Source organism: Mytilus californianus, unplaced genomic scaffold, assembly GCF_021869535.1.
Source record: "Mytilus californianus isolate M0D057914Y unplaced genomic scaffold, xbMytCali1.0.p SCAF_6, whole genome shotgun sequence".
Lineage (NCBI taxonomy): Eukaryota > Metazoa > Mollusca > Bivalvia > Mytilida > Mytilidae > Mytilus > Mytilus californianus.
This window is the reverse complement of record NW_026262712.1, coordinates 107132915-107160147: the sequence shown is the minus strand read 5'-3', so window position 1 is coordinate 107160147 and position 27233 is coordinate 107132915. Positions and strand designations below refer to the sequence as shown.

At 31.8% G+C, this 27233-nt stretch overlaps 1 protein-coding gene across 1 annotated transcript; it reads right to left on the bottom strand.

Annotated features, from left to right (window-relative positions):
* Window positions 1-1257: 1257 nt before the first annotated feature.
* Window positions 1258-23816, bottom strand: LOC127704267 (protein AATF-like). Its single transcript, XM_052208257.1, has 14 exons — window positions 23702-23816; window positions 19685-19849; window positions 18226-18436; window positions 17033-17208; window positions 15610-15687; window positions 14883-15020; window positions 14105-14201; window positions 13217-13399; window positions 12640-12748; window positions 8298-8414; window positions 7753-7889; window positions 2796-2876; window positions 2076-2147; window positions 1258-1428 (listed from the first exon to the last, which is right to left on the bottom strand). Exons 1-14 carry the CDS (start codon window positions 23781-23783, stop codon window positions 1326-1328), a joined length of 1749 nt encoding a protein of 582 aa, XP_052064217.1. The 5' UTR covers window positions 23784-23816; the 3' UTR covers window positions 1258-1325.
* Between the last annotated feature and the right edge of the window lie 3417 nt (window positions 23817-27233).

Genomic DNA, 27233 nt, shown 5'->3' with positions numbered 1-27233 from the left:
TACTATGTGATTTGTCGTACAAATTGGCATTATAACTCAGACTGAACTGGTTATGTACTTGTTTCTTTGTTACTGGTTACCACAAAAAATGAAAAAATGGATGCCTTTATGATATTCAATATCATTGTAGAAGAAGAAAATAATGTAGTCTGAATAGTCAAGTAGGCATTTTTTAATGCAGGTAACTATTTATGAACACCATTTTGAAATTAATTTTTGTCTCGCTTGCCACACAAGTCACAGAATGTGAGACCTAGGGATTACTATTTGGCAATGGCATTAACCAGACCTTATTACTAGTAAGCTTTATATTTCAGAAGGTTGAAGACAGGGATGCTTCTTACCGTGTATGCAGATGCCGTATGTTATGAAGTTTCATGGTTGAATGACTGCTTAAATAAATTTTTTTTTTTTTGTCATGTGAAATACTCAATTATTATTTGTAACAGGATAACTATATTTGGTATAAGAGTTCCTTGCAAGGTCTGCATGTTTGTCAGACAGGTTCACAGACCTCTAACTCACTTCATGGATCAGTAATCAATGTTAAGTTTTCATGTTTGTCCGTATCGCAGATACTGTAAGCAATATGGTGTATGGAATGATTGTAACATGTACATGTGCAACTGGCAGATTTCATCTTAACTTTGTGGAAACTAAATTCTGCAAATTTTTCAGTTTTTCATTCCATGAATAGTTTAAAATGGAATATTAAACCTTGAACTGGATACAAAGCAACTGCACAAATAAATAACTCATCTTCTTTGATTCATTAAACAAGATTCATTGGAAACTTATCAAAATATGAAAAAGAAATATAGATTCCACCACTGCATCAAGTGTGTTCTGATATTTCTCCACTCAGGACATTTAAATTTTGAAATTTAAAACACCAGGCTTGCCAAGCTTTTTAAAAATTTTAGACTTAACTGTTGAGAGTGGAGAAATATCCTATAAATACACGAGATATAGCGGTGGAATCTGTTTCTCTAATAATTTTTAGACGATATAAAAACAAAGTTTATCCTTCCTTTTCAAAGATTTATAGAAAGTTGTGTACTTTCTATGTGCTGTTATCAGGCATGATGGCCTTCTTTCATGAAGTCACAATAGAAAATTCAGAAAAATATAAAAATAATTGAAGTCATAATTGGATTTCGACCAATTATTTGCCGAAAAAATGTTTTCTGTTGAGATGAGAAATTTTGTTCTCACACCGATCGAGAAATGTGAAAATAGCATGAAAATAAGAGAAAATTTATTATTGCACTTTATTATATCATATAAAAAGATCAATAATTTCTATCTGTTATCTGCTAAAGTTGTCAGCTTTCATCAACAGTTCCCTGTGCAGACAAGTTAGTTCCATTCACTGTCTCTTTTTCAGACTGGAATCTCCTCCCAAACAATGATTTATACAAGTCATCTCTGTAAACAAAGAACACATAACAATCAGTCTACTGTCCACTAACATTAAGAATTGTTTGAGCAAGGGTATTTCAATTTTTCAATCTATCATTAATGTTTACAAAAATTTTATTCCATATTCTATATCTGAATTTATGCGACCTTCAATTTGACCCTTAGCTGGAGATGAGTTAGGCATGTGCTAAGCATGATAAGTTATTAAAAAGAAATGAATGTCAACATTTGAATGTAAAACAAGGAAGCCATCAAAAAGAATCATTTCGTTGACTGATTTGACCCACAAAAAAATCCTTCTTATACAGGTAAAAACATTTTACATTTTGTTTTAATCTATGACATGAAATCAAACAGACCCAGAAAAATCGTCATTAAAAAATTGCATGTGCTTGTCTGTGTATTTACATTAATGTTTATCTCAGGTTGTAGACCATCAGCATTCTGGAAGGTCATCTCAATTGTTATTTAATTGGTATCTAGTCTAAAATGCATACAAAATACTAATACTTTTTGTAATTTGCATATACGTTTTAGTTTGTTATAAATCAAATATAAGAATTTGAGTCAAACTGGTGAAAACTAATTTGACAGTTAATGCCCCTTTAATCACAATTAGAAGTTTAGAAAAAATTAATCCATTACAAACTTACTTAGATTCATCTGTCCATGTAATGTTGTCCATAGGTGCCATAAAACTTACAAGTTTTGAATGTGCATTGTACCTGAAATAACAGTTAACAAATAGAGTTATATTAGATAACAACTTCATTAATTTTTATCAGCACTTCTCAGTGGTGGGCGATTAAATACAATGCTCAGCCAGGTGGTTGAAAAAATTAATAATTAAAAGCACATTAGTGATTGGTAGCTTATTCATTATAACAGCATTATATTGGTAGTTTCGATGGTCAATCTTATCAAGGAGTTTTACACAAAAGAGACTTAAAATGATACAGGCGAAACCAATTCTCCTGAACTTAAGTGTAGTGTAGTGTTTTGTGGACTATTTTCTTTTTGGCAATGGTGTTCTGTTTTTCTTAGTCTTTTGACTTTTTGGCAATAGTGTTCTGTTTTTCTTAGTCTTTTGACTTTTTGGCAATGGTGTTCTGTTTTTCTTAGTCTTTTGACTTTTTGGCAATGGTGTTCTGTTTTTCTTAGTCTTTTGACTATTTGGCAATGGTGTTCTGTTTTTCTTAGACTTTTGACCTTTTGGTAATGGTGTTCTGTTTTTCTTAGACTTTTTACTTTTTTGTTGTACTTTTTGAAATCTGCTGCCTATTTTTGACCAAGGGCTATGTAGAACACATTTACACCAACATGTCCATTACTTATTTCTATTCTAAATAACACATTGTCTTAATTATAATTACCTAGTCTTTCTTCCTTTACTGGCCTTGGTGTCTATCTTCTTTTTGACTTTATTACGCAGTTTCTGTATTTCTAACCACTGCCTGGAAAATACAAAGCATGAAGTAAGCTCTACATATTCTAAATAAAGTCCTGATATAATATATTTGCATGACAAATAAACTGCTTCGCTGAGCGCAGCTGGATACGCCCGCAGAGGTCCAACCCTGAACAGTTGGGGCAAAAATGGACACAATATTCAAGCTTGATACGGGTCTGAATTTGGATTGTAATTGAATATTTGACATATTATAGGTTTCTGAATAAATGTAGTCAAAGAACTTGAAATTGGTTATATGAAAGATTTCTTGCTGTTGTGCATTACACTGTGCTGTTGCGCAATACTTAGTAAAACTGTTGTCAGACTATACACAAATAAAATCTTATAAGTCGGAAACGCAAAATCAAATATTTATAGAAAACAAAAGGGAGCTTACAAAAATAGATATACACAATTTACCAAAGTTTCATAAAAAATGCTGAAAGCATTTTTGAGTTCTGGTCTGAAAACTGGAAAATCCCCATTTTGTAATGAATAAAACCCCATAAATCGGAAACGTAAAGTCTGAAATTTATAACTAGAGGCTCTAAAGAGCCTGTGTCACTCACCTTGGTCTATGTGCATATTAAACAAAGGACACAGATGGATTCATGACAAAATTGTGTTTTGGTGATGGTGATTTGTTTGTAGATCTAACTTTACTGAACATTCTTGCTGCTTACAATTATCTCTATCTATAATGAACATGGCCCAGTAGTTACAGTGGAAAATATTTTGTAAAAATTTACAAAAATTTACAAAATTGTAAATAAAATGCTCCGCAGGGCGCAGCTTGATACGACCGCAGAGGTCGAACCCTGAACAGTTGGGGGAAGTATGGACACAACATTCAAGCTTGATACAGCTTTGGATTTGGATTGTGATTAAATATTTGACACAGCATAGGTTTCTAACACAGATTGAATGTGGTCTAAGAACTTAAAAATTTTAAATTGGACATTCACCTATTATGGTCCAATATCCAAAATCTAAATACATGGTTAGATTCAGCATATCAAAGAACCCCAAGAATTCAATTTTTGATGAAATCAAACAAAGTTTAATTTTGGACCCTTTTGACCTCAATGTGGACAAAGTTGATAACGGGGCCCAAAAATCAAAAATCTAAATACATGGTTAGATTCAGCATATCAAAGAACCCCATATATTCAATTTTTGTTGAAATCAAACAAAGTTTAATTTTGGACCCCGATTTGGACCAACTTGAAAACTGGGCCCATAATCAAAAATCTAAATACATGTTTAGATTCAGCATATCAAAGAACCCTAAGAATTCAATTTTTGTTAAAATCAAACTAAGTTTAATTTTGGACCCTTTGGACCTTAATGTAGACCAATTTGAAAACAGAACCAAAAATTAAGAATCTTAATACATGGTTAGATTCGGCATATCAAAGAACCCCAATAATTCAATTTTTGATGAAATCAAACAAAGTTTAATTTTGGACCCTTTTGACCTCAATGTGGACAAAGTTGATAACGGGGCCCAAAAATCAAAAATCTAAATACATGGTTAGATTCAGCATATCAAAGAACCCCATATATTCAATTTTTGTTGAAATCAAACAAAGTTTAATTTTGGACCCCGATTTGGACCAACTTGAAAACTGGGCCCATAATCAAAAATCTAAATACATGTTTAGATTCAGCATATCAAAGAACCCTAAGAATTCAATTTTTGTTAAAATCAAACTAAGTTTAATTTTGGACCCTTTGGACCTTAATGTAGACCAATTTGAAAACGGAACCAAAATTTAAGAATCTAAATACACAGTTAGATTCGGCATATCAAAGAACCCCAATAATTCAATTTTTGATGAAATCAAACAAAGTTTAATTTTGGACCCTTTGGACCTCAATGTGGACCAATTTAAAAACGGGGCCCAAAATCCAAAAACTAAATACACGGTTAGATTCAGCATATTAAAGAACCCCATGAAATCAAGAATAAAACCCCATTGAAATTGGTCAAGAAATAAGCAATTTATAGGAAGTATCTTCTTTTGCACAATCCTGTGCTATTAAATATTTCTTGCTATTGCGCAATACTGTACAATTGACAATTTCTTGCTATTGCGCAATATTGTGCTATTGGATATTTCTTGCTATTGCGCAATACTGTGCAATTGAAGATTTCTTGCTATTGTGCAATACTGTGCAATTGAAGATTTCTTGCTATTGTGCAATACTGTGCAATTGAAAATTTCTTGCTATTGCACAATACTTATTATATAATAATTTACACATCCTGTTTGGTGTGTATCTCCTACCATATCATTATTATTTGATTTTAAATATAAATCAGAAAAAACCAACTTAAAATGGAAAATTTTAAAAGAAACAAAAAAGGAAAAAAAGAAAAAAAAGGAAAAAAAAATAAATCCCCCCCCCAAATTTTTTGAACCCCCATTATGATTCATCACCCCCAAACTCAATCCCAGCCTTCCCTTTGTGGTATGGTACCTTGCAGTACAATTTCAGAGAGATCCATACACTTGAACACAAGTTATTGTCTGGAAACTAGAAAAAAATGTGTTTTTTGGCCCCTTTTTGGCCCCAAATTCCTAAACGTTTAGGGCAATTACCCCCAAACTCAAACCCAGCTTTCCCTTTGTGATATGGAACCTTGTAGTACAATTTCAGAAAGATCCATACACTTACACACAAGTTATTGTCATGAAACTAGAAAAATGCTTGTTTTTTGCCCCTTTTTTGGCCCCTAATTCCTAAAATTTGGAGGCAATTACCCCCAAAATCAATCCCAGCATTCCTTTAGTGATATGGAACCTTGTGGTACAATGTCAGAGAGATCCATACACTAACACACAAGTTATGTCTGGAAGTTACAAAAATGCTTATTTTTGGCCCCTTTTTGGCCCCTAATTCCTTTACTGTTATTACCATAACCCCCAAAATCAATCCCAACCTTCCTTTTGTGGTATTGAACCTTGTGGTAAAATTTCATAAAGATCCATTCACTTAAACTAAAGTTAGAGTGCGAAAACCAATGTGTCTTCGGACGACGCCGGACGACGACGACTTTGCTGAACATTATTGCTGTTTACAGTTTATCTCTATCTATAATAATATTCAAGATAATAACCAAAAACGGCAAAATTTCCTTAAAATTACCAATTCAGGGGCAGCAACCCAACAACGGGTTGTCAGATTCATCTGAAAATTTCAGGGTAGATAGATCTTGACCTGATAAACAATTTTATCCCATGTCAGATTTGCTCTAAATGCTTTGGTTTCAGAGATATAAGCCAAAATCTACATTTTACCCCTATGTTCTATTTTTAGCCATTGCGGCCATCTTGGTTGTTTGGCCGGGTCACTGGACACGTTTTTTAAACTAGATACCCCAATGATGATTGTGGCCAAGTTTGGTTTAATTTGGCCAAGTAGTTTCAGAGGAGAAGATTTTTGTAAAAGTTAACGACGACGGACGACGACGACGGATGATGGACAACAAGTGATGAGAAAAGCTCATTTGGCCCTTTTGGCCAGGTGAGCTAAAAATCAAAAGGGAGCTCATGTCAATAGAAATAAACAATTCACCAAAGTTTTTTGCAAGTTGGTGAAATTGTTTTTGAGTTATTGTCTGAAAACTGAAAAATCCCCCCTTTTTTAATGAATAAAACCCCAAAACTCGGAAACGGTAAATCCGAAATTTATAAAAAACGAAATGGAGCTCACATCAATAGATATGAACAATTCACAAAAAGTTTCATGCAAATTGGTGAAATTGTTTTAGAGTTATTGTCCGAAAACTGGAAAATCCCCCCTTTTTTAATGAATAAAACCCCAAAACTCGGAAATGGTAAATCTGAAATTTATAAAAAACGAAAGGGAGCTCACGTCAATAGATATAAACAATTCACCAAAGTTTCATGCATATTGGTAAAAGCGTTTTTGAATTAATGTCTGACATGTTGACGACGGACGGACGGACAGAGGTATACCATAATACGTCCCGTAAACGGGCGTATAAAAAGGATAAGAGATGGATGTATACCAGACAAAAATCCTACAAGACTCAAGGTAATAATAATCAAAGGAACAGGGTTTCTATTACTGCTCTTCATCTAGGCTATTGCTTATTAAACAGAACAAACAAAAAAAAATTGATATTCAACATTTATCATTTTCTTTAACTTAAATCAATCATTGTTAAGTTTAATCTGTAAAATTCTAGCAACTTCTTTTTTTACAGCAATACATTTTTACACCCCAACTCTATGTGTTAGGTCATTGATGTTTAATTTCGACCTTCTATCATGAATCTTTTCCCAAACTAAAATGAACTTACAGTCATGTATCAAACTACATCTTTTCTTTGAAACCCAAACCTGAATATGCACTATATTTGTATATACACACTGCAAATTTGGGTGTTTTAACAGTGACTAAAATTAACTTATTGACAGTACATGTAGTAGCCAATTGGGCCTTAATTTAGTAAATAAAGGGGCCCAGAAAAAATGTTTGCAAAGTAATAGGCCTGTGAAGAGAGTCTCCAACCTTTACCAACAATGTGGCTACTATGACTAGGGGTCTGGGGGGGAAGGATAATAAATCCTGCAATTTGCTATTTCCAGGTATTTAAATTGAAATGCAAGACCCAGCTTTTGTCAGTGTAATTTTAAAATTTCCTGATAAACTTAGGATGATTTAATTTGGAGTGTGTAATACTGGCAATTTCTTCACATGCACCAAATAAACCAAAATAACCAAATTTACTGTACTTTGAAGTTAGGTTTGCACCTTATATTTACCCTAAATAAAGAAATTTGGCTAATGTTATGAAATAACATATGATAATTAAACATCTGTACACTATATTTTCTCCAATATACCTGCTAATAGCCACAGGATCTTCTATATCTGCAGTTTTACGTTCTATTAACTCCCGTAACTGTTGGTGATAAAAGTCACTGTCATCAAATATTTCTGCATCATGATTCCTCAGATGGTCTCCTGTCATATCTGTTGTCTGTTAAACAAATAAAAAAAGTTTTAAAATATCTATACAAACTTTAATGCAAATACATGTAACAAAAAATATTTATTTTATATAAAAACCTTTCAACTGTCAGAAACCATAATGTTCTTCAAAAGTTTCAGATGAATTTCACATAAGTTTTGCCTGACAAAATTAACATCTAATTATGTACATAATCTCTGGACATGGATATGAGAAACCTTAGAATAAGAAAGCAGCTTGTAACTCATGGCATATATCATGTTGATATCAATTTAAAACCTGGGTTCTATGCCTTCTTATAAAACGACTACAGCATTTGGCTACTCATTTCATAAAATAACAGAAAATATTAAATATCACCCAAATAAAAGGCAATTTCATTAGCCTTTACTATTACTGATCTATATTTCCACTTACCGGTTCATTGTTTATCTGTTCCTCATTTTTCTGTTCATCATCTGGTTTACCCAGGACTGTGTAGACAGATCTCTTCAACTGGGTTCTTTTTATCAACCTATCTTTGTCACCTAAAATCTATAAAACAAAAATTGCTCACAGTCCAGGATTAAAATTGTGAAATAAAAGAAAATCAGAGAAGAAATTGATTGTAAGAATGGACAAGGATCAAGAAATGTTATCATTATGTTCTAATACATAGGGTTTTTCTTAACTTTAATGCTTGATAAACAAATTCATTAACTGAAAATGCTATATAACCTGTAATGGACTGACATTTATCTAATTTTCATGGTATTTCATGCAGGAATGGGCACGATTACTGACAAATGTAATCGATTAATAATCGATTACTTTAAGGATTTTTGTGTAATCGATTGATAATCGATTACTCTGATTTTTGTATGTAATCGATTGCAATCGATTACTTTAGCAAAAGTAATTACATTACTTTTCGATTACTGTCAATTACATGCTACAAAATTACAAATTAAATAAAGTAAGTTAAACACAAAGTCAATTATGTTGTTCAATGTATGTCTAGTGGAAATTTTGAACTTTACAAAAATAGCATTTAAAGCATTGTTTCCAAATTTTATGTTGACAGTTGTTTTCTAGATAGAAGCTCTTACTGTCTAAGGATCCTAAATACTCAAAAATACTAGAAATTTTGGTTTTAAATATGAATGATTGGTGATAAAGTTCTTGCAATGGCATCACATTGCATCAATCACTTCTTTATATTTTAGGTTATTATCTCCATATTTTTGCAAATTTTTGCTGTCATACTGACTAAAGTTAAGTTTTTTGTTTTTACTCATTATTAACAGCTATATTTGAATATAGTTCATTACAATGTTGAAAGTTTACTCTGAAAAAAAACTATAAAAAAGTAGAATAATTAATTAGTTCAGCTAATTTTAAAGATGAAAATTTATGATTTGTAATTACATGCATGAATTAATCCTTTTGTTTTGACAACCTCCCTAATTACAGGCTATAATACTGCCAATGGAGTACAATTATAACCTGGGGCAATATAATGTAAATCTCCTCTTAATTAGACATAATTGAAATCAAAACAAAGTCTTCATCTTATTGATTAGAAGTCTTTGTTCATCTGATTAGTAAAGACAAGAAGTTTGTTGAGAATTTTGTATTCCCATTTCAAAATAATAAACAATTTATATTTTTTGTGCAAAAATTGGATACATGTATCTCTATTTCTGAACAAGAATTTTAATGCATAGCCATTGGTTCATTGTCAAAAGGATTTTGTGTGCTTTGTAATTTTTATGTCATAACATTATAATGAATCAAATGTTTATCTATTCTAAGCTAAAATTCCAATTATTATTGAAAATTATGCTTTAAGGAATTTTAATACAAATAAGCTTACTTCTGCAATATAGTACAGATTTTAACTTAAGACTTATTTCTTATTTAAATCTATTTTCTTATTTTTATATAAAAGGTCTTAAATTATTGACCAGCAAGAAAAGTCATTTGTTTCAAAAGCTAGATATACAGTATAATTTGATAGATCTGGTTGAAGCAGCTGGAGCCAATAGATAGAAACAAGGCATTTGATAAACTCTTAAGTCATATCAATACATTCTATTTTTATATGTACGATAAAGTGATGAATACATACATACTTTCATATAAAATAGATTATATTTCATCAAGCTATTTTACCAAAGTAATCGAAATGTAATCGAAAAGTAATCGATGATTACATCATAATTTTTGCTGTAATCGATTAAATTACGATTACATGTAATCGAAAATATCTTCGATTACAGATTACTGTCGATTACTGGAAAAAATGTAATCAATTACAATCGATTACGATTACAGATTACGATTACCCCATCCCTGATTTCATGGTCAGTTCAAATTGCATAAATCATAATCAGTAATTTATTTGATAAATAAATGGAGAATGTATCCATAGGACACAGATGATGCCCTCGCTTGCATATAACGTTATAAAGGGACATTACTCAAAATGGTAAAAGTGACACCACTTAAATTCGATCTTGATCTGCGTTTTGTGTTAATAAGCATTGTGTATAAGTATCATAACATTTGGTTGAGGCAAACATAAGTTAGAGAATGGAAACAAAAAATTCAGCAATTTTTCCATTTGAAAATTTGTAAGGGTTCCGCGGAACCCAGTGTCTCATCTACTTTTTGCTGTTAATCACAGGCTCAACAAAAATGAGGAAAAAAATTAATAAAATTTTCCTCTCTATACTATCTTTTGATTGTAAGTAGCTTCTGTCCAAGTTTGGTAAAAATCCAGGATAGTTTATGAATCTAATAAATGTTTTAAAAACTTAAACTGCAGACTGTATGTAATGTTAACTGGAAGAAAAACTAAGTACATTTATAAGTAAAATACGGAAAAAATGGAACAAAATTTCCTTCTAGATACTAGCTTATAATCATAAACAAGCTTCTGTCCAAGTTTGGTACAAATCTAGGATAGTTTAAGAAAGTTGTTAAAATTTTAAAAACTTTAACCACAGAGTGAATGTAATGTTAACTGGCAGAAAAACTAAGTCCATTTATAAGTAAAATACGGAAAAAATGGGAATTTTTTTTTAACAAAATTTACTTCTGGATACTATCTTATGATCATAAACAAGCTTCTTTCCAAGTTTGGTAGAAATCCAGGATAGTTTAAGAAATTTATTAAAATTTCAAAAACTTTAACCACAGAGTGAATGTTATGTTTCCTGGCAGAAAAACTAAGTCCATTTATAAGTAAAATACGGAAAAAATGGGAATTTTTTTTTAACAAAATTTACTTTTGAATATTATCTTATGATCATAAACAAGCTTCTGTCCAAGTTTGGAAGAAATCCAGGATAGTTTAAGAAAGTTATTAAAATTTCAAAAACTTTAACCAGAGAGTGAATGTAATGTTTCCTGGCAGAAAAACTAAGTCCATTTATAAGTAAAATACTGAAAAAATGGAATTTTTTTTTTGCAAAATTTACTTTTGAATATTATCTTATGATCATAAACAAGCTTCTGTCCAAGTTTGGTAGAAATCCAGGATAGTTTAAGAAAGTTATTAAAATTTCAAAAACTTTAACCACAGAGTGAATATTTGTGGACGCTGCCGACGACGACGACGCCGACGCCGACGGAATGTAGGATCGCTATGTCTCGCTTTTTCGACAAAAGTCGAAGGCTCGACAAAAATGGCATAACTCTAGAACAGTAAAAGTGATGCCACCCAAATTTAAACTTGGTCTGTGTGTTGTGGTAATAAGCATTGTGTATAAGTTTCATAACATTTGGTTGAGGCAAACTAAAGTAATAGGACAGAAACCAAATTTGAAGACGTACATAGGGACGTACGGATGTACAGACGGACAAGGGTAACATTTAATGCCCCGCCCCCTCTGCTGCAGTGGGGGCATAAAATTGACTGTGCTTACTTCTTTATAGTTAACATCTATCTACAAATTGGTCAGGTTATTAATGAACTTTGAGTAAAAAAGTGGTTTTAAAACTTTGTTTTGGTAAGATCTGGACAATCAAGTGAAAACATATGTTTAGACTTTTTTTCTGCTTTTTTAGTTATTTATTTACTATCAATTTATAACAGTCTTTTAAAAATCCTGTTATTTTGAAAAAGAAGAGCAAATATCATTAACAGATGATAATCCTGTTCTCATTGCTAATAACATAAAAATATTGGACACATGTTGTGTTTGCAGGTAATTAATTGTCATTTCCAAACCTGTTTAATTATTTTCCCTAATTTGACACCTTAATTCATATTGTTTGTTTACTAATTATAAAATAACTAATTCACGCATGTCAACTTGTTCCATTTTAATCTAAAACCAATCAAATCTAAAGGATATATTATTTAGTGTCAGCCTAACAAGCATTTAAGATATATTCGGTTCTAAAACTAAATCCAATTAGCTGTGTGCCAAATAATCTCCCACCCCCTCTTTAAACTCTTGCTACTGTTCTTGTTAAGTTATAAAACAAATTAATGTCGTTAATTGTATTCATTTGATCATGCTTTTAATAATTTAGAATCTGTTTCTGGTTGATCGATTAAAGATTTAAGTAACAATATCAAATGGTGACCTTGTTGAGGTTTGGTGAAAGGTCACATTCCTTCAATAATTAATTTTTTTAAAGTCAACTGATTGCCGATCACAAATAATCAAATAAGCAGATAAAGATTGTTAATTTACTCAAAGAAATGTATGGAGCTTTTCTGTATTTGTTCATATATAATTGCAATAATCTTGTGAAATTATCTTACCTGGTCTATTTGTTTCAGTGCTGACTGTTCAAAGTTAGAGAATGATTTACTTTTGAGTTTACCACCAGACAGACGAGTCTTGTCATACCATTTCTGGATTGTGTTGTTTCTGTAACAATAAATTTAATATATCAATCAAAGAACTGGAAAGATTGGTCATCTTAAACTTACAAAATAATCGCAGCATCTAATACCAATGTTAAACAATGGTTGCTAGGATAAAAACAGATTTGCAAAAATAAAGAAGTTGTCCAAGATACAACACCAAACATATCACCACTAATACACCTTATAACGATTTGTCCGCCATTACTGGATATCAAAAACGTTCCCTTAAAATTTTGATGTCACAAATGAAAATGTTTGACTCCACAATGCAAAAGTGATTGTTGTAAGATGTCAATAGTTCAAGTGTCATAAAATCTCTGGTCAAGTGTCACAGCCAATTTCAGTTAACTCAAAATTATATCATTGTCCCATCAGTTTCGAGATAATGAAAGTCGACCCTATGTAAACTCTATCTCAGTCAGGAAACTTCATTTTTACCTAACATTTTAGAATTTGAACATATGTTTACCTGAAAGTCTGGAAATCTTTATGTCTTTTTGCAAGGAACTCTGGGTAATTGTCAATTTTAATCTTCCTTTTCACACCCACTTGCACTGGTTCCTGTTTTTGTTTAGGTTTCTCTTCCTCATCTGTATCACTTGGAATTTCTTCATCGTCATCATCATCTTTTGGTTGCTCTTTTTTGGCTTTTCTAAAATTCAGTCAAATTTAACCTATTCTTCCAATAGGTAAAGTTTGTATTACATTTGTACAAAACTTTTTAAAACTGAAACGTTATGCTTTCATATCATAATGTAAGAAAGCAATGTTTATATAATGAGCTGATAGAAGCAACTTCGTACTTATTAACTAACCGGTAACAACGCCAGTTTGTTCAACAAGTTTCTCTCCTCCTATGCATTGATTTATGTTACGGTACATCATTCCTGGTCATTTTATGGCACTTAATTTAATCATATTTTTTATTCTAATTCATTTTTTTTATCATTTGACAGTAATACCAAGCTTTGCAGAATATTCTGGTGTAAAAAGTACATTTTGTGCATGTCATTAACTTTTAACTATTTATATTTAGAAATTGATATTTGAGTTTACAATGTTTGACCATAATTACATTTAAATAACATTAACTGGTTAATTCTTTGAATTATTTTTGATTTTCAGGAATAATTGACAACTGAAAAAATTAAAGAAGAGTGTCTCTGAGGACAAAAATGCCCCCGCTCAAGCTTGTTATATGTGAAAATACTTTTGGGATGGACGGAAAGACTGACGGATGGACGGTCAACAGTAACACACAATGCCCCATTCGCCTAGCTGAGGGGCATAAAAAGACAATTAATTTGTATAAGGTTGAAGCATTTCTAGTTAATTTGGTCAAACTTTTAATACTTACAGTCCACTGATCATGTGTCTGGTTTCCGAGTTCTGTAACATCAACAACGTCTGTAACTGTACCAGTTTATCCAACAATTTCTTTAACATGGCGTGAGCTACAAAATATATATGTCTTTATATATCTTGCCGTTCGTCTTAATTTCTTAAAAAGCTAGAAAAGGCCAAAATAAATTTTGATTTCATTTATATGTCATGTATGCTGTAAATCCAGAAATTTTTGTGATGTTTTTATTATTGTTGAATTTTACAACAGGGTGTCGCATAAATAAAATCCTGCATTTTGAATTTTCTTGTGGTATTATTTATAAGCAGCATTTCCTGAATTTGAAATAATTGAGATCAATTCTTGTCTATTGTTAAACTATCGCAAAAATAAATACACAACAAAACTATCTGATTTTACAGTAGTGTTAGTGTTAATTCCTCCATCCATTGATTGATCATTGGTGTTTAATGCCTCTTTCAGCATGTTCAGCACGATTGGATATAATGTTAAGTCACTTTTTATTGATGGATAAGTCGGAGTCCCCAGAAAGAACCATGACCTTTGACAATTGTAGTCAATTAGATTGGATTTGAATGCGGGTATCAAACTGACAGCCTCAATGTTGACAGGCTAGGGATACAGTATATGTACTTAGATCACTCTGCCAGCGAGGCAGCGCTCCATCCATTGATTTATTCACTGATCTTAAAATATTTTCCACAGTTAAGTGTCTGTTTTAAATAATCATTCTGATTATTATTCATCATGACAGATAAAACACATGACTTACTGTCTGCTGTTGACTCTCTGAACTCTGCTCCGCCATCCTTCTCAAACTGTTTCCAGACATCAAACTGTGGCATCTGGTTTATAATTCCTGCTACTTTTTGAAGTTTTATTCTACCTTCTAGAAAACTATCCCATAATCCTGAAATTTATAATTTAAATGGTCACACAAACACTATATTAGGGCCAAATCTAATTGTACACTGAGCCAAAATATTACTCCATTTCAGACAGTTTTCACTACAAAAAAATAAGGGGATTTTTCGTAAAACCAATTTACTTTTAACATTTTTTTCGAAGGTTATTTTGTGATTCCAATGCATAAACTTTTCCAGCAGTACTAGAATCACACAATTTCATAAGAATAAAGTCATTCCTTAAAAACAAACAAGCATATGATATAATGGATTGTCTGATCCCTTCATCAAGACTTTTAACATTATGACACACAAGGTCATGCAAGTATAAATTAAATGAGTTATATATTAATTTTAAATTATAATAGTTAATACTGTAAATATTTTAACATTGTATTCTGCTTAAACAAAATATTTTGTTTCATGTATATATATGAATCTTTGGAGTCTGAAATAAAGATTATCTTCTCTTATCTTATCTTGTAAAACATGAGTCATAATTCTGACAATATCTATTATTTTTCAAAGGCTTGACAAACCCAAACTATCATTTTAAGCATACATTCATAAAATCAATTAATGAATAATTTATACCTAATTGTTGTTTTGCAGCTTCCCCTTTTTGCACCTCTTCTGCCACACTAGTCCTTGAAAAACTTTTTACATCTTCATCTATAAATAAAGAAATGCAAGTCTGGAAATTTTAAGTCTGGAAAAAAATGCTTCATATGTTTAAACATGCAATAGAATCAATTATATGCATTTGAGGTGTGAGATAACACACCTTTCAAAATTTTAAGTTGAATTCTATTTGTTGTCTGCATGTGATGAATAGGTGCTTAACATCAAGTGGAAAATGTTTCATGCGTATTAGGACAAAAATATGTTTATGCCATATGAATATGAACCCTAGACTGACACGCTGAGCCGGATATTTAATGGCTAGTTCACAATGTAACAGACTACAGTAAGACGTGTCACCTGTTCCAAACATATTGGTCTTAATCAGAGCTGACCAGTTTTTGCTTTTCGTAAATCCTATGAGCTTAGAAGAGAAACCAAATATCCCAATTTTGAAGTCTTTGGCTTGACCAGAGTCTTTGGCTTGATCAGACAGGGATTAAACCAATCATCTCCTATACTAAAAACATGCACATTACCATGAGACCACCAAAACTGTTGTATGTAAATGGAGGATAGACAACACAAGCAACAGTGTGATGTCAATCTTTCAACACAAGCAACAGTGTGATGTCAATCTTCTAACACAAGCAACAGTGTGGTCTCAATCTTCCAACACAAGCAACAGTGTGGTCTCAATCTTCCAACACAAGCAACAGTGTGATGTCAATCTTCCAACACAAGCAACTGTGTGATGTCAATCTTCAAACGCAAGCAACAGTGTGGTGTCAATCTTCCAACACAAGCAAAAGTGTGATGTCAATCTTCCAACACAAGCAAATGTGTGATGTCAATCTTCCAACACAAGCAACAGTGTGATGTCGATCTTCCAACACAAGCAACAGTGTGGTGTCAATCTTCCAACACAAGCAACTGTGTGATGTCAATCTTCCAACACAAGCAACAGTGTGGTCTCAATCTTCCAACACAAGCAACAGTGTGATGTTAATCTTCCAACACAAGCAATAGTGTGGTGTCAATCTTCCAACACAAGCAACAGTGTGATGTCGATCTTCCAACACAAGCAACAGTGTGGTGTCAATCTTCCAACACAAGCAACTGTGTGATGTCAATCTTCCAACACAAGCAACAGTGTGGTCTCAATCTTCCAACACAAGCAACAGTGTGATGTTAATCTTCCAACACAAGCAATAGTGTGGTCTCAATCTTTCAACACAAGCAACAGTGTGGTGTCAATCTTCCAACACAAGCAACAGTGTGGTGTCAATCTTCCAACACAGGCAACAGTGTGATGTCATATTCCAGAAGATATGTTACAGGTTGACTTTACCCATAATACTTTGTACTTTCTCTTAAGAATCTATACCCATAATACCTTGTTCTTCCTCATCCTGTTCTTCATCCTCATCTTCATCACCAGTTTCATCATCTGACATATCCTCACCACTAACATCTTCCTTGTCACTTTCATCTTCCTTGTCATTCAGGTCACTATTGTCTTCCATTTCATCATTATCTGCATATTTACTGTAGTCTCCATCATCTTCATAACTAAAACAGGAAAACAGGGACAACTATTTATTGTTGAAGTCTTAATATTGTGAGCCTTGGGCCCTCGGTCATAAAACTTTACTCAGTACTCAGGAGTACAAAATTTGTGCTTGAAAAATCAAATCCAGTATTTTGAATGGTTGATTCCTTAGTCTGAGTATGAAAAATCGTGCTGAAGATTTTTATGACCGCAAGGACTGGAGTTTCTTTTGTTGGCAATACATTTATTACTGGATAGCTGTTTCGAAATTTACATCTACTTCAATACATGTTTCACCAAACAAACAAAACAATGACAAACTGTAAAGTTTTCTGTGCTGTCTTTTGTATTTGGTCCTCAGTTTTCTGTATAAGTATTATTGTGTGCCAAGGCTTAAGGAAAATGGGTATTAAAAAATCAGATGAAAAAGCATGATAAATGAAAGAAAAGCTATGTCTGTTTGCAGATGCAAGACAGGGGCTGAATTTTAATAGCCAGATGTACATTCCTAATATGTACCTAAACTTATAAAAAAAAATTCTCAGAAATAAAAAACCTTTCATGAATTCAGATACTTTCATTATTATAGAAGTAATAAAATCATTAAATTTGCGCAAAATCAGGAATTTAAGAAAGTAGAATATATTTCCAAACTTTCAAAATATGCAAAATATTTGGGTAATTTTCATATGATTGAAAACTTAAGGACCTAGCATCAGTGTCGGACCCTACATTTTTTGAATGATAAAACGGTTGTATAAAATTGTAAAGTAGAAGGGCATATCTTGTCTGTTTCTAAGATCACAACTTGTTTTTGCACTTCTAAAATTCTGGTAACCATTGTGCTCTTGTGTGAAATTAAAGGTATGACTGATAAAAATATTTCAATTCAAAAAGCAACATCCCTTTAAGAAATCTTGTTGCCTAACTTTAATAAAATAAATTTTAATTTTTCTTTTCAAAAGTAAAGAAATCAGCTACACACATTGTAATTAATTAATTACATTGTTCTTATTAATAAGAGAATAAATTATAACCTGAATTCTGATTTACTTTCACTCAATGTTGCTGCTTTAAAACTTGATTGAAATTCTTCTAAATTTTCTTCATCTTCATCATCTGAATTATCTCCTTTACACAAAATTTCATCCTCTGAATCTGTTTTATCTCCATCTTCCGATACAACTTCATCTAATTCATCACTTTCATCATCTAAATTCTGATCTTTTTCATCATAAGGGTAATTCTCTATAAAATTCATTTTATATTTAATTCAATATTACATTGTACAATATAGAAGGAAATTTCATAATTAAAAATAATGGATGACAAGCTGATGTATGGAATATAATTGTAAAGTGTACCAGGTTTTTACATCACATTCAAAATTGCTAGAAGAAAATTACTTATTAAGTCAATTAGTTTCTTCTTCTGTTTTATTAATTTGCAAGAATTTAAGCATTGTTGTGCTAAGCCATACCCTCTCCCCTCATAACTAAAAGTATCATAAAACAGGAAGTAGGTGTCTTGAGATATAAAATCTGCTGACCAAATATGAAGTCATTCTGTGCTGTAGTACTGGAGACTGGTGACAACAGTTTTTCAGTTCTACATATTGAAATGAAAAATTCAAATTATGGGCAAGCAGGAAGAATTTGTCAGACAGCTAAAAAAAAAAACTCACATGATTGATACAACTCTTCTCTTCCAATTTAAGCTATAGTAATATATTGTGTGATTTTGTTTTTAAATGTTAACACCAGAAAGTGATACAGGATATTGCATTTTTGTATACTTTTAAAACATTAATATCTCAACTATGAGTATGACATGTTTTCTATTGACTTTATGAATTAATGCTTGCATTAGCTTAACATGAAGCCTGAAAATTAGCAAATGACTTTTCGAAATTTGTTTTTGGTTTCTGGTCATGCTGTGTTGACATTACAAAATAGACTCACCTTCATGTACATGAAGTTACAAAAGGCTAGTACTTTAAAAATGGTTAAAGGACAAGCAAATGTTGTAAGTGGTAGCTGCACTCAAGGTTAAAGGACAAGCAAATGTTGTAAGTGGTAGCTACACTCAAGGTTAAAGGACAAGCAAATGTTGTAAGTGGTAGCTGCACTCAAGGTTAAAGGACAAGCAAATGTTGTAAGTGGTAGCTGCACTCAAGGTTAAAGGACAAGCAAATGTTGTAAGTGGTAGCTGCACTCAAGGTTAAAAAACAAGCAAATGTTGTACGTGGTAGCTGCACTCAAGGTTAAAGAACAAGCAAATGTTGCAAGTGGTACAAATGTCGCTACACTCAATTTTTATGAAATGTTGATCCAATAAGTTCCTTTACTGATGTTTATTCAATTAAGAAACAGATAGATGATCAAACGATACACAGGGTCACAACTATAGCAAATTTTGCCCCAAAAAAACAAGTGGCCAAAATTTATGCCTGTACTAGTTTACATATTTTTGTTGCTGACTCTGTCAAAATCCTACCTAACTCTTCCAGTTCATCCAGTTTTTTTCTTGATGTTCTCTTCCCAGCATATTTTTTGTCAGAATCTGTCAACAGTGGTGCTGCCCTCTGTCTAAGTTTACTACTGGTGAAGTGGAGATCATCTACCTCATCATCACCTTTCTCCACTAATCTAGCAGATGTATCTGAAAATTGAAGAGAATGAATGAACTTCACGAAAAAGATTAATTTAAGTCCAATTTGAAATAATGTTTTACCTTTTGGGTATACCTAGTGCTTAATTCTTACCATAATGTAACCTTTTGTAACCATATATACTGACGTTCATTATACCTACACTCAATATAAAAGAAAATAACACTTTATTATTTTTGTGCGTCAGAAGCGCTTTTCTGTATTTACCTTCACCAGGAACAATTTAAATTTTAACAGGAAAGAGGAAAGACGACTTGCATAAAAGGGAGAATTTAACTTCTGTAGATAGAATCACATTTATGTAAAATTAACTGCCCTGGTTGACCTGGGCTCATGTAGTGTAGGACAAAACATGGCATGAAGATATTTGCTTTGTGGCATCAAATTTTCCAAAAAATACTTTATTTGAAAACTTGCCATTGGCAATCATGGCAATACAACCAGGACTTTCAAATAATTTCTCTTGGATGTAAATGTGGTGATTATTTATTCTTTATTGTAGACATTCCATAGCTAGGTGTCACTCTAAAGGAAGGATAACACTATGACATTTGACATTTACATTATTCTGGCATTTATTTAAGTCATCACTTTCCAAAATGAATTTTGTTATGATAAACAAATCAAATATTGATACAATTTGAAATTTATTGATTGCTTAAGGTAAGGCATTACTGTTCCTACCAAAGAAATAATTAAAGAAATATATTGTTTCAGCTACTAATATGCCCTTGACATTTTGCTCATTTCACATGGTGACATTTCATTCCACTTAATGATTATTTATTCTGTTATTCCATCTTTCTGAAGCATAAATCTATTGGAAAACGGCATAGATGTTATGGAAATTAAAAAAATATTTGTGTAATATGAGTTATCTCCCTTGCCCTATAAACTGTGAATGGTTCAATTTTTTATTATCTTACAATGTAAAAGAAACAAATTGGTTTATTTAAAAAAAATAAAAATGCATTACTTGACCCAAACACCACAGAAAAAATATGTTGCCCTAATCATTACTATTTATGTAAAAAAATAAAATTGTAAATTACTAGTTATAAAACAATCTGATATATATAGAGTAGAGATTAATGTTAGTTATTATTTCCAAAGTATGAATATTCTTATAACAAATATGACCAATCTTTTGTTTTATTGTGGTGAGTTCAGAATTTAGATGGAATGCCTAATAATTTTCATGAAATTTGGGTTTTTTTTTTTAGAAAAAACATTATTATAATTCAGAACAGATTCACATTTACTTCCTTTTTTTCTTCAAGTAATGGGAAGGAATCATGGCCCTGTTGGTAGAGTAGCAGACGTATGAAAAATTCAAGATTCAAGATTTTATTAAGGTTCATCATAACAAATGGACAAAAATGGCTGTATTTCCACATCAAAAACTACTCTGAGTACAGACTTACCTGTCCAGTTGGAAAAGTTTTAATGCCTGGCATCCACTAGATATATAAAAGGTAAATGCATTTTGTGTTTCAGAAAGATAAAATCTTTTTTGGATTTTGATGGGCATTTTTTTTTCGTTCATGAAGAAGGTGTAAAAATAAACTAAGTTGGAATACAACTTTGAGATGTTCCCTCTCAGGTAAAAACTGTATTGTATTGTATTGATTGTCCATGATTGACATGGACAATAGGTATCTACACAACTATAGGTGAGTTTAAAGGGTTTAACTGAGGGGACAGTATCAAAGTAATTCAGGTGTTTGTTTATTTTTACACCTTCTGCAGAAAGGAAAAAAAATGCCCGTCAAAATCCAAAAAAAGATTTTATCTTTCTGAAACACAAAATGCATTTAACTTTTATATATCTAGTGGATGCCAGGCATTAAAACTTTTCCAACTGGACAGGCAGAGCTCCAGATAAGCTGCGTATTTGCGTGATCACGCAAATCAAATAATTAAAAACTCAATGCAATTGCCCATTGCAGGGTTCAAAAACCCAATTCATTCAAAGGAAAACCCAATTATATGCCAAAACCATGAGTTCTTAACGCTTTTATTCCCTATCGTTTGCGTTATTTACCCTTATCTGATTACAGTCGTCGCGTAAATCTATTTTTATAATATTTATAATTGGAAATGTCCTTTCGTTCTAAAAATAGAGCCCTGCATCAAGTAGCTGAAATGGGTCCCTGTTGGAATTTTCCGTTGCTCAAAAAGTACACGTGTTTATGAAAACATTTCGATCTTCTCTGCGTTTATCCAATTAGCGTTTGTCTTGTTGTCATATTTTTTTCGAATTGCTCGGGATTTATCATAACATACAATGAATTAAAACGAAAGTAAATATCCGATAAAAATATTGAATAGAAGCATGTTTTCAGCTTCTTTTTGATACTTTAGGGAAAGTTATTATGATGATAACAAGACCCTTTTGCGTACCTTAACGAGAACATTGCTAGAACTATAAACACTGGGTTTTGTCAATAAAGAAATCAGTTGGAAAAGTGAAAGGCCAAATCAATTATGACATGATATATGTAGTTGGAAAGCATCAAAACTTAAAGTTCTAATCAGCTGGGACAACTTAACCCAGATTTATGTAAATTAAATTAAACAAAAACATTCAAGTATAATTTTAGTTTATATATTATTTTTTTCATTTTAGTTGATGAGTGAATACACATATCTGTTTTTTACGTCAATGCATCTTGACACTTTTTTTGTTTTGGTCTTATTGTTCTGTATGCTTATGATAGTTGTCTTATTGGCAAGTGCAGTTTAACATTGTCATTTATTTATTTGATGTTGCAGAATTATTTGTAAATTTAACACTGTAAATTTAAGTTGAATGTGGTCTCCGTCATTAAACCTATAAACCTGGTCAAGGTTTTGGGGTATATCTTAAATCTGGGAACTACTTATTATTTTTATTAAAAAGTAGATCTAGCAAATAGGTGAAAGGACTGGCAAAACTTTCTTACAGCACCTAAATTTCACATATATTACATAAAAATCTAAACACTTAGCCACGCCTACCCCAACTAAACTGTAGGGTGATCATATGGGATCTAGAAAGGTTATTAGTAACTGTCCAACTAGTGACACCAGCTGCAGTTTATATAAGTTGTGAGAAAATACAAAACTGGCAGAACGTTTAAAATCGGACACAAATTAAACGTATAATTGCTCGTCAGTGAATAAACCAAATAAAACAGCTAGCATATATACAAAGAAAGAAAACATTTAAGATGGAAAAACTTCTGCATGGGGTTGATATAATGTGATTATAACATGCCTAAACATTCAATATTGTGTTGATGAAAAAACCCAATACATTAAGGAGCTTGGTGGTGAAAACCCCAATTTGATATTTGCTTGAGGGGTGAATTGGAATTGATAATGCAATTTAAAAACTTTATCACCCAATTACATAAAAAAATGGTGGGTAAAAACCCCAATTTGTGAATTCTTATCTGGAGCTCTGACAGGTAAGTCTGTACTCAGAGTAGTTTTTGATGTGGAAATACAGCCATTTTTGTCCATTTGTTATGATGAACCTTAACCAATCATGGACCCTCAAGAAATGAAAAAAAAATGCCCATCAAAATCCAAAAAAGATTTTATCTTTCTGAAACTCAAAATGTATTTAACTTTTATATATCTAGTGGATGCCAGGCATTAAAACTTTTCCAACTGCACAGGTTAGTCTGTACTCAGAGTAATTTTTGAGGTGGAAATACAGCCATTTTTGTCCATTTGTTATGATGAACTTAAATACACCATATTCTACTCTGTAACCAGAGGTGTGCCTTTGAAAGGCATGATCTTCACACAAGACAAGACACAGCGGTTAATATGATATAAATACAAAAATGTACCATCTTCAAAAAAATCTTCAGGGTCTTTAAATTCTGGCACAGTTGATGATAATTTAGCTATCTGTTCGCGTAGGCTAGCCATGCCTTCTCATGTATATGACTCTGGCGACGAAAAGTCTAGAAACTATCCAAAAGCAATCAAAGAGAATAAGCTAAATTTATTACACACAATTCGACCTCGGTTCTAATTGTTTTTTATCAACTTTAACACACCCCACTAAATGCAGACATTCGGGGTATGAAGTTCCCTTTTCTATGCTACAAATATTTTCCATAACATTTATTTTTATTTTACCTTATTTTCTATTATTTAATGTGTTCTTGCCGTAAATTTATTACATATATTTTAGGGACTTATCATTTTTTACCTGGGATGGTGGGCTGGTCATTTTGAAATGAAACATACAAAATTTCTTGACACCCCCCCCCCCCCCATAATATTTCACTATTTTTATTTGATCCCCCCTCCCCCGTATAAAACTTTTAAAAATTATGACCCCCCCTCTATTAAACATGCCAAACACGTATCATGTTATTTCACGAAAATATTGAAAATGAAATATTCTCAGTGTATTGAGTCCATAAACACATTTGAGGGGAGATTGCCTTGCAATAGGGCTCTTCCATGAGGCCTCTTCCATGAATATTAGTAGGTAGAGCAAGCCAGTGCTTTGAAAAGCTTTTTCTGACTTTTTTTTCTAATTTCCTATATTGGGCTATTAAAGAAAACTTTATCCTAAGTAACTCTGTAAAAAATATACATTAAAAGGTAAACTTTTTAATACAGTAACAACATATTATTTACTTAGAGGGATCTATTATATGTCCCTCTCTTGAACGCTGCTTAAACTTAAGTTTTACGTAAGGCCTTATTGAAACCTCCATTGAGTCGCTAAACTTTTATATGGATAGTTCATGCTTACAGCTTGAATAATTCAATTACTCATTTATTGTCACATTTCATTCATAAATGTTTGATAGTAACCTCAAAATTTTGATTTATTAGCCTAAAAACATGTGCAAGAATATGTCACATTTCCAAGCGAGATAACCCAATCTGTTTATATTGGACAGTAGATAATTAACGATAACTCTTAACTCCTTCCAATAGATGTCGTTGAATATACTAATCTTGTTAAATACAACAGAGACATGTCTCTGATAAAAATTAATTAGCGTCTTCACGGGAGTTATAAATTACGATACTTGAGTTAGTGGTCTTTAAAAGGACTATAATATTGAGATCAAAACCTCGTCGAGATTATAAATCAATGTAAGAAGGGGAAATTATTTTGAAAAATTAGGGAAAAAATCCATAATTTTTGTTAATTGATCTTGAATGACACTTTTTAACAAACAGTCATAAAACGTATCTCATGAGTTTTGATGTTCATATATCTTAAAAAATACCATCTAGGAGGTTATATGACATCCTTGTTACCAAGAAATTTAATATTTTCATTTGTCCTTATGCAACAGAGCTGACGACGAAATTGGTACCGAACCGTAGCTTGTTGCAATTTAATCACCATTAGTAATGAAATAATTATATGGCATAATATCAGCTGTATTTTTTATAAACATTTTAACATCAGCAAACATAAGTTTGTCCTGCTTTCTAACAATAGGCTATATGCATTCATTCATTTCAGTACAATCATTCATTTATGCCTTCAGTGGACAAATAAGTTTGCTTTAAAATGATGCTATATATATGTCTTTGAAGAAATAACTTACAAGCTAGATGTTTTTCATTTTTTAAATGTTTTATGTAAAAACGGCTAAACATATCTCAACCATCTTTAGTAAGTAAGGCGTAAGCAGACAAAAAGGTTCAATAAATCAAATTTAGACAATTGGTGAAAATTAAAGATATAAATTCTAAGACTAAATAATTGAAGAATAAGTCATTCAACAGTTAAAATATATTTTTATTGATATTGATAAGTAGAGCTCTCTCTCTGATTGATAAGTGAAGATTTATCAATTGTAATAACTAAAGACATCATCATGAAGCGAGCTAGGTCGCAAGCGCTTTTATAGTGGGTCTCCCTTTTTATGTGTGCTTAGGAGTAATTCTTATTTGAAAGTTTTCTTTCATATTTCAACTTATTTTCACCCATCTAAAATTTTTTAACTGCTATCAGTGCGATTTAATACTAACAGTATTTATATCTGATGTCCCTCTGTCCTTATTTTCAACAGTGCAAGAAAGGTATAAAATTTGCCTGAATTAAGTCACGGATAAAAATTCACAGGATAATAAGGGACGACATCAAAAGTTCAATGTAGGATAAATAAACTTAATTCACGTAGTTTTTTCACTGACTCCCCCCACCCCCTCTTAACTTAATTTGGGAAAAATTGATTGATCAATACAGATATATGTAAAATCGATGTCAAATAAACAAAACTTGCAGCAATTTTTACCCCCACCCCCCACCCCCAGACTATTTGAATTAAGTTTTTATCCTACATTGATCTTTTGATGTCGTCCCTAAATCAAAGCTCATTTATGCGATTCATAGTTTGTCTTTGATAAATAAATCGCCTTTGAAAAAAAGCAATTTACATTGTTCATGAACAACTGATTATAAAAACTTGGGAAACATTTTTCTTGTTTGAGATTTTTTTCCACACAGCAAGAAAGATCGAAAATTTAAATTAAAAAAAATCAGGGACACAAATTCGTCGGACAAAACTAAATTAATAAATATAAGTTAGTTTTCATGAGTCGTGGGCATATGCACCAGAACAAAGGTGTTTTGAAATACAAGGAAACCCCAACATATCAACGAAGAAGGCCTCTTTTGCAGTGCATAAGATTAAAACTTGTCACCAGGTCTTCAGCAATCGGCTTTTTAATATCCATTTACAATGACAACACATTCATCATTGTAACAGAAACCAACATTCAATGTGTTGTAAGCGTTACATTTTTTCACACAAGAACATTTTGAATAGTGTATTTCTAAAATGCCCGAGAGACAACTTACATGTGTTTTGTATTGCACCATTAAGTAATTTAAAAAACATATATATAGAAATTAAAAGAAGAAATAAAAAAATAAAAGCAGCAAATTAAACTATATCTATACATAGATAACACTAATCAATTTACTTTCATGGTCAAACTAAAGAGCGAGGAACACGATTCCCTAAAAAAGAGTGATTTGAAATATTTTTTGCATTAGTTTTCGAGTTATCAAATTTGTTTTAATAGTTCCACCACATTGATGTAATGTCATTACAGGATGATACTTCCACAACAAACCGTGCATACATTCATTACATGTACATATGTCACCAATTAACACAAGTTTGTATTGTATCAGATTCAATTTAATAAAACAAACAGTGGCATCCTGTTGAGCATATATAAGACATCGTAATTGGTGATAGGAAAGACAATCAAGCGACAGGGTGCCTGCTGATGATAAAATTCATTTGACAATATATTAATTTCGAACTTTTTTAATATACCACCTTTTCATTTTCTTTAAATATTATCGAAATACAATTGATGGAAAAA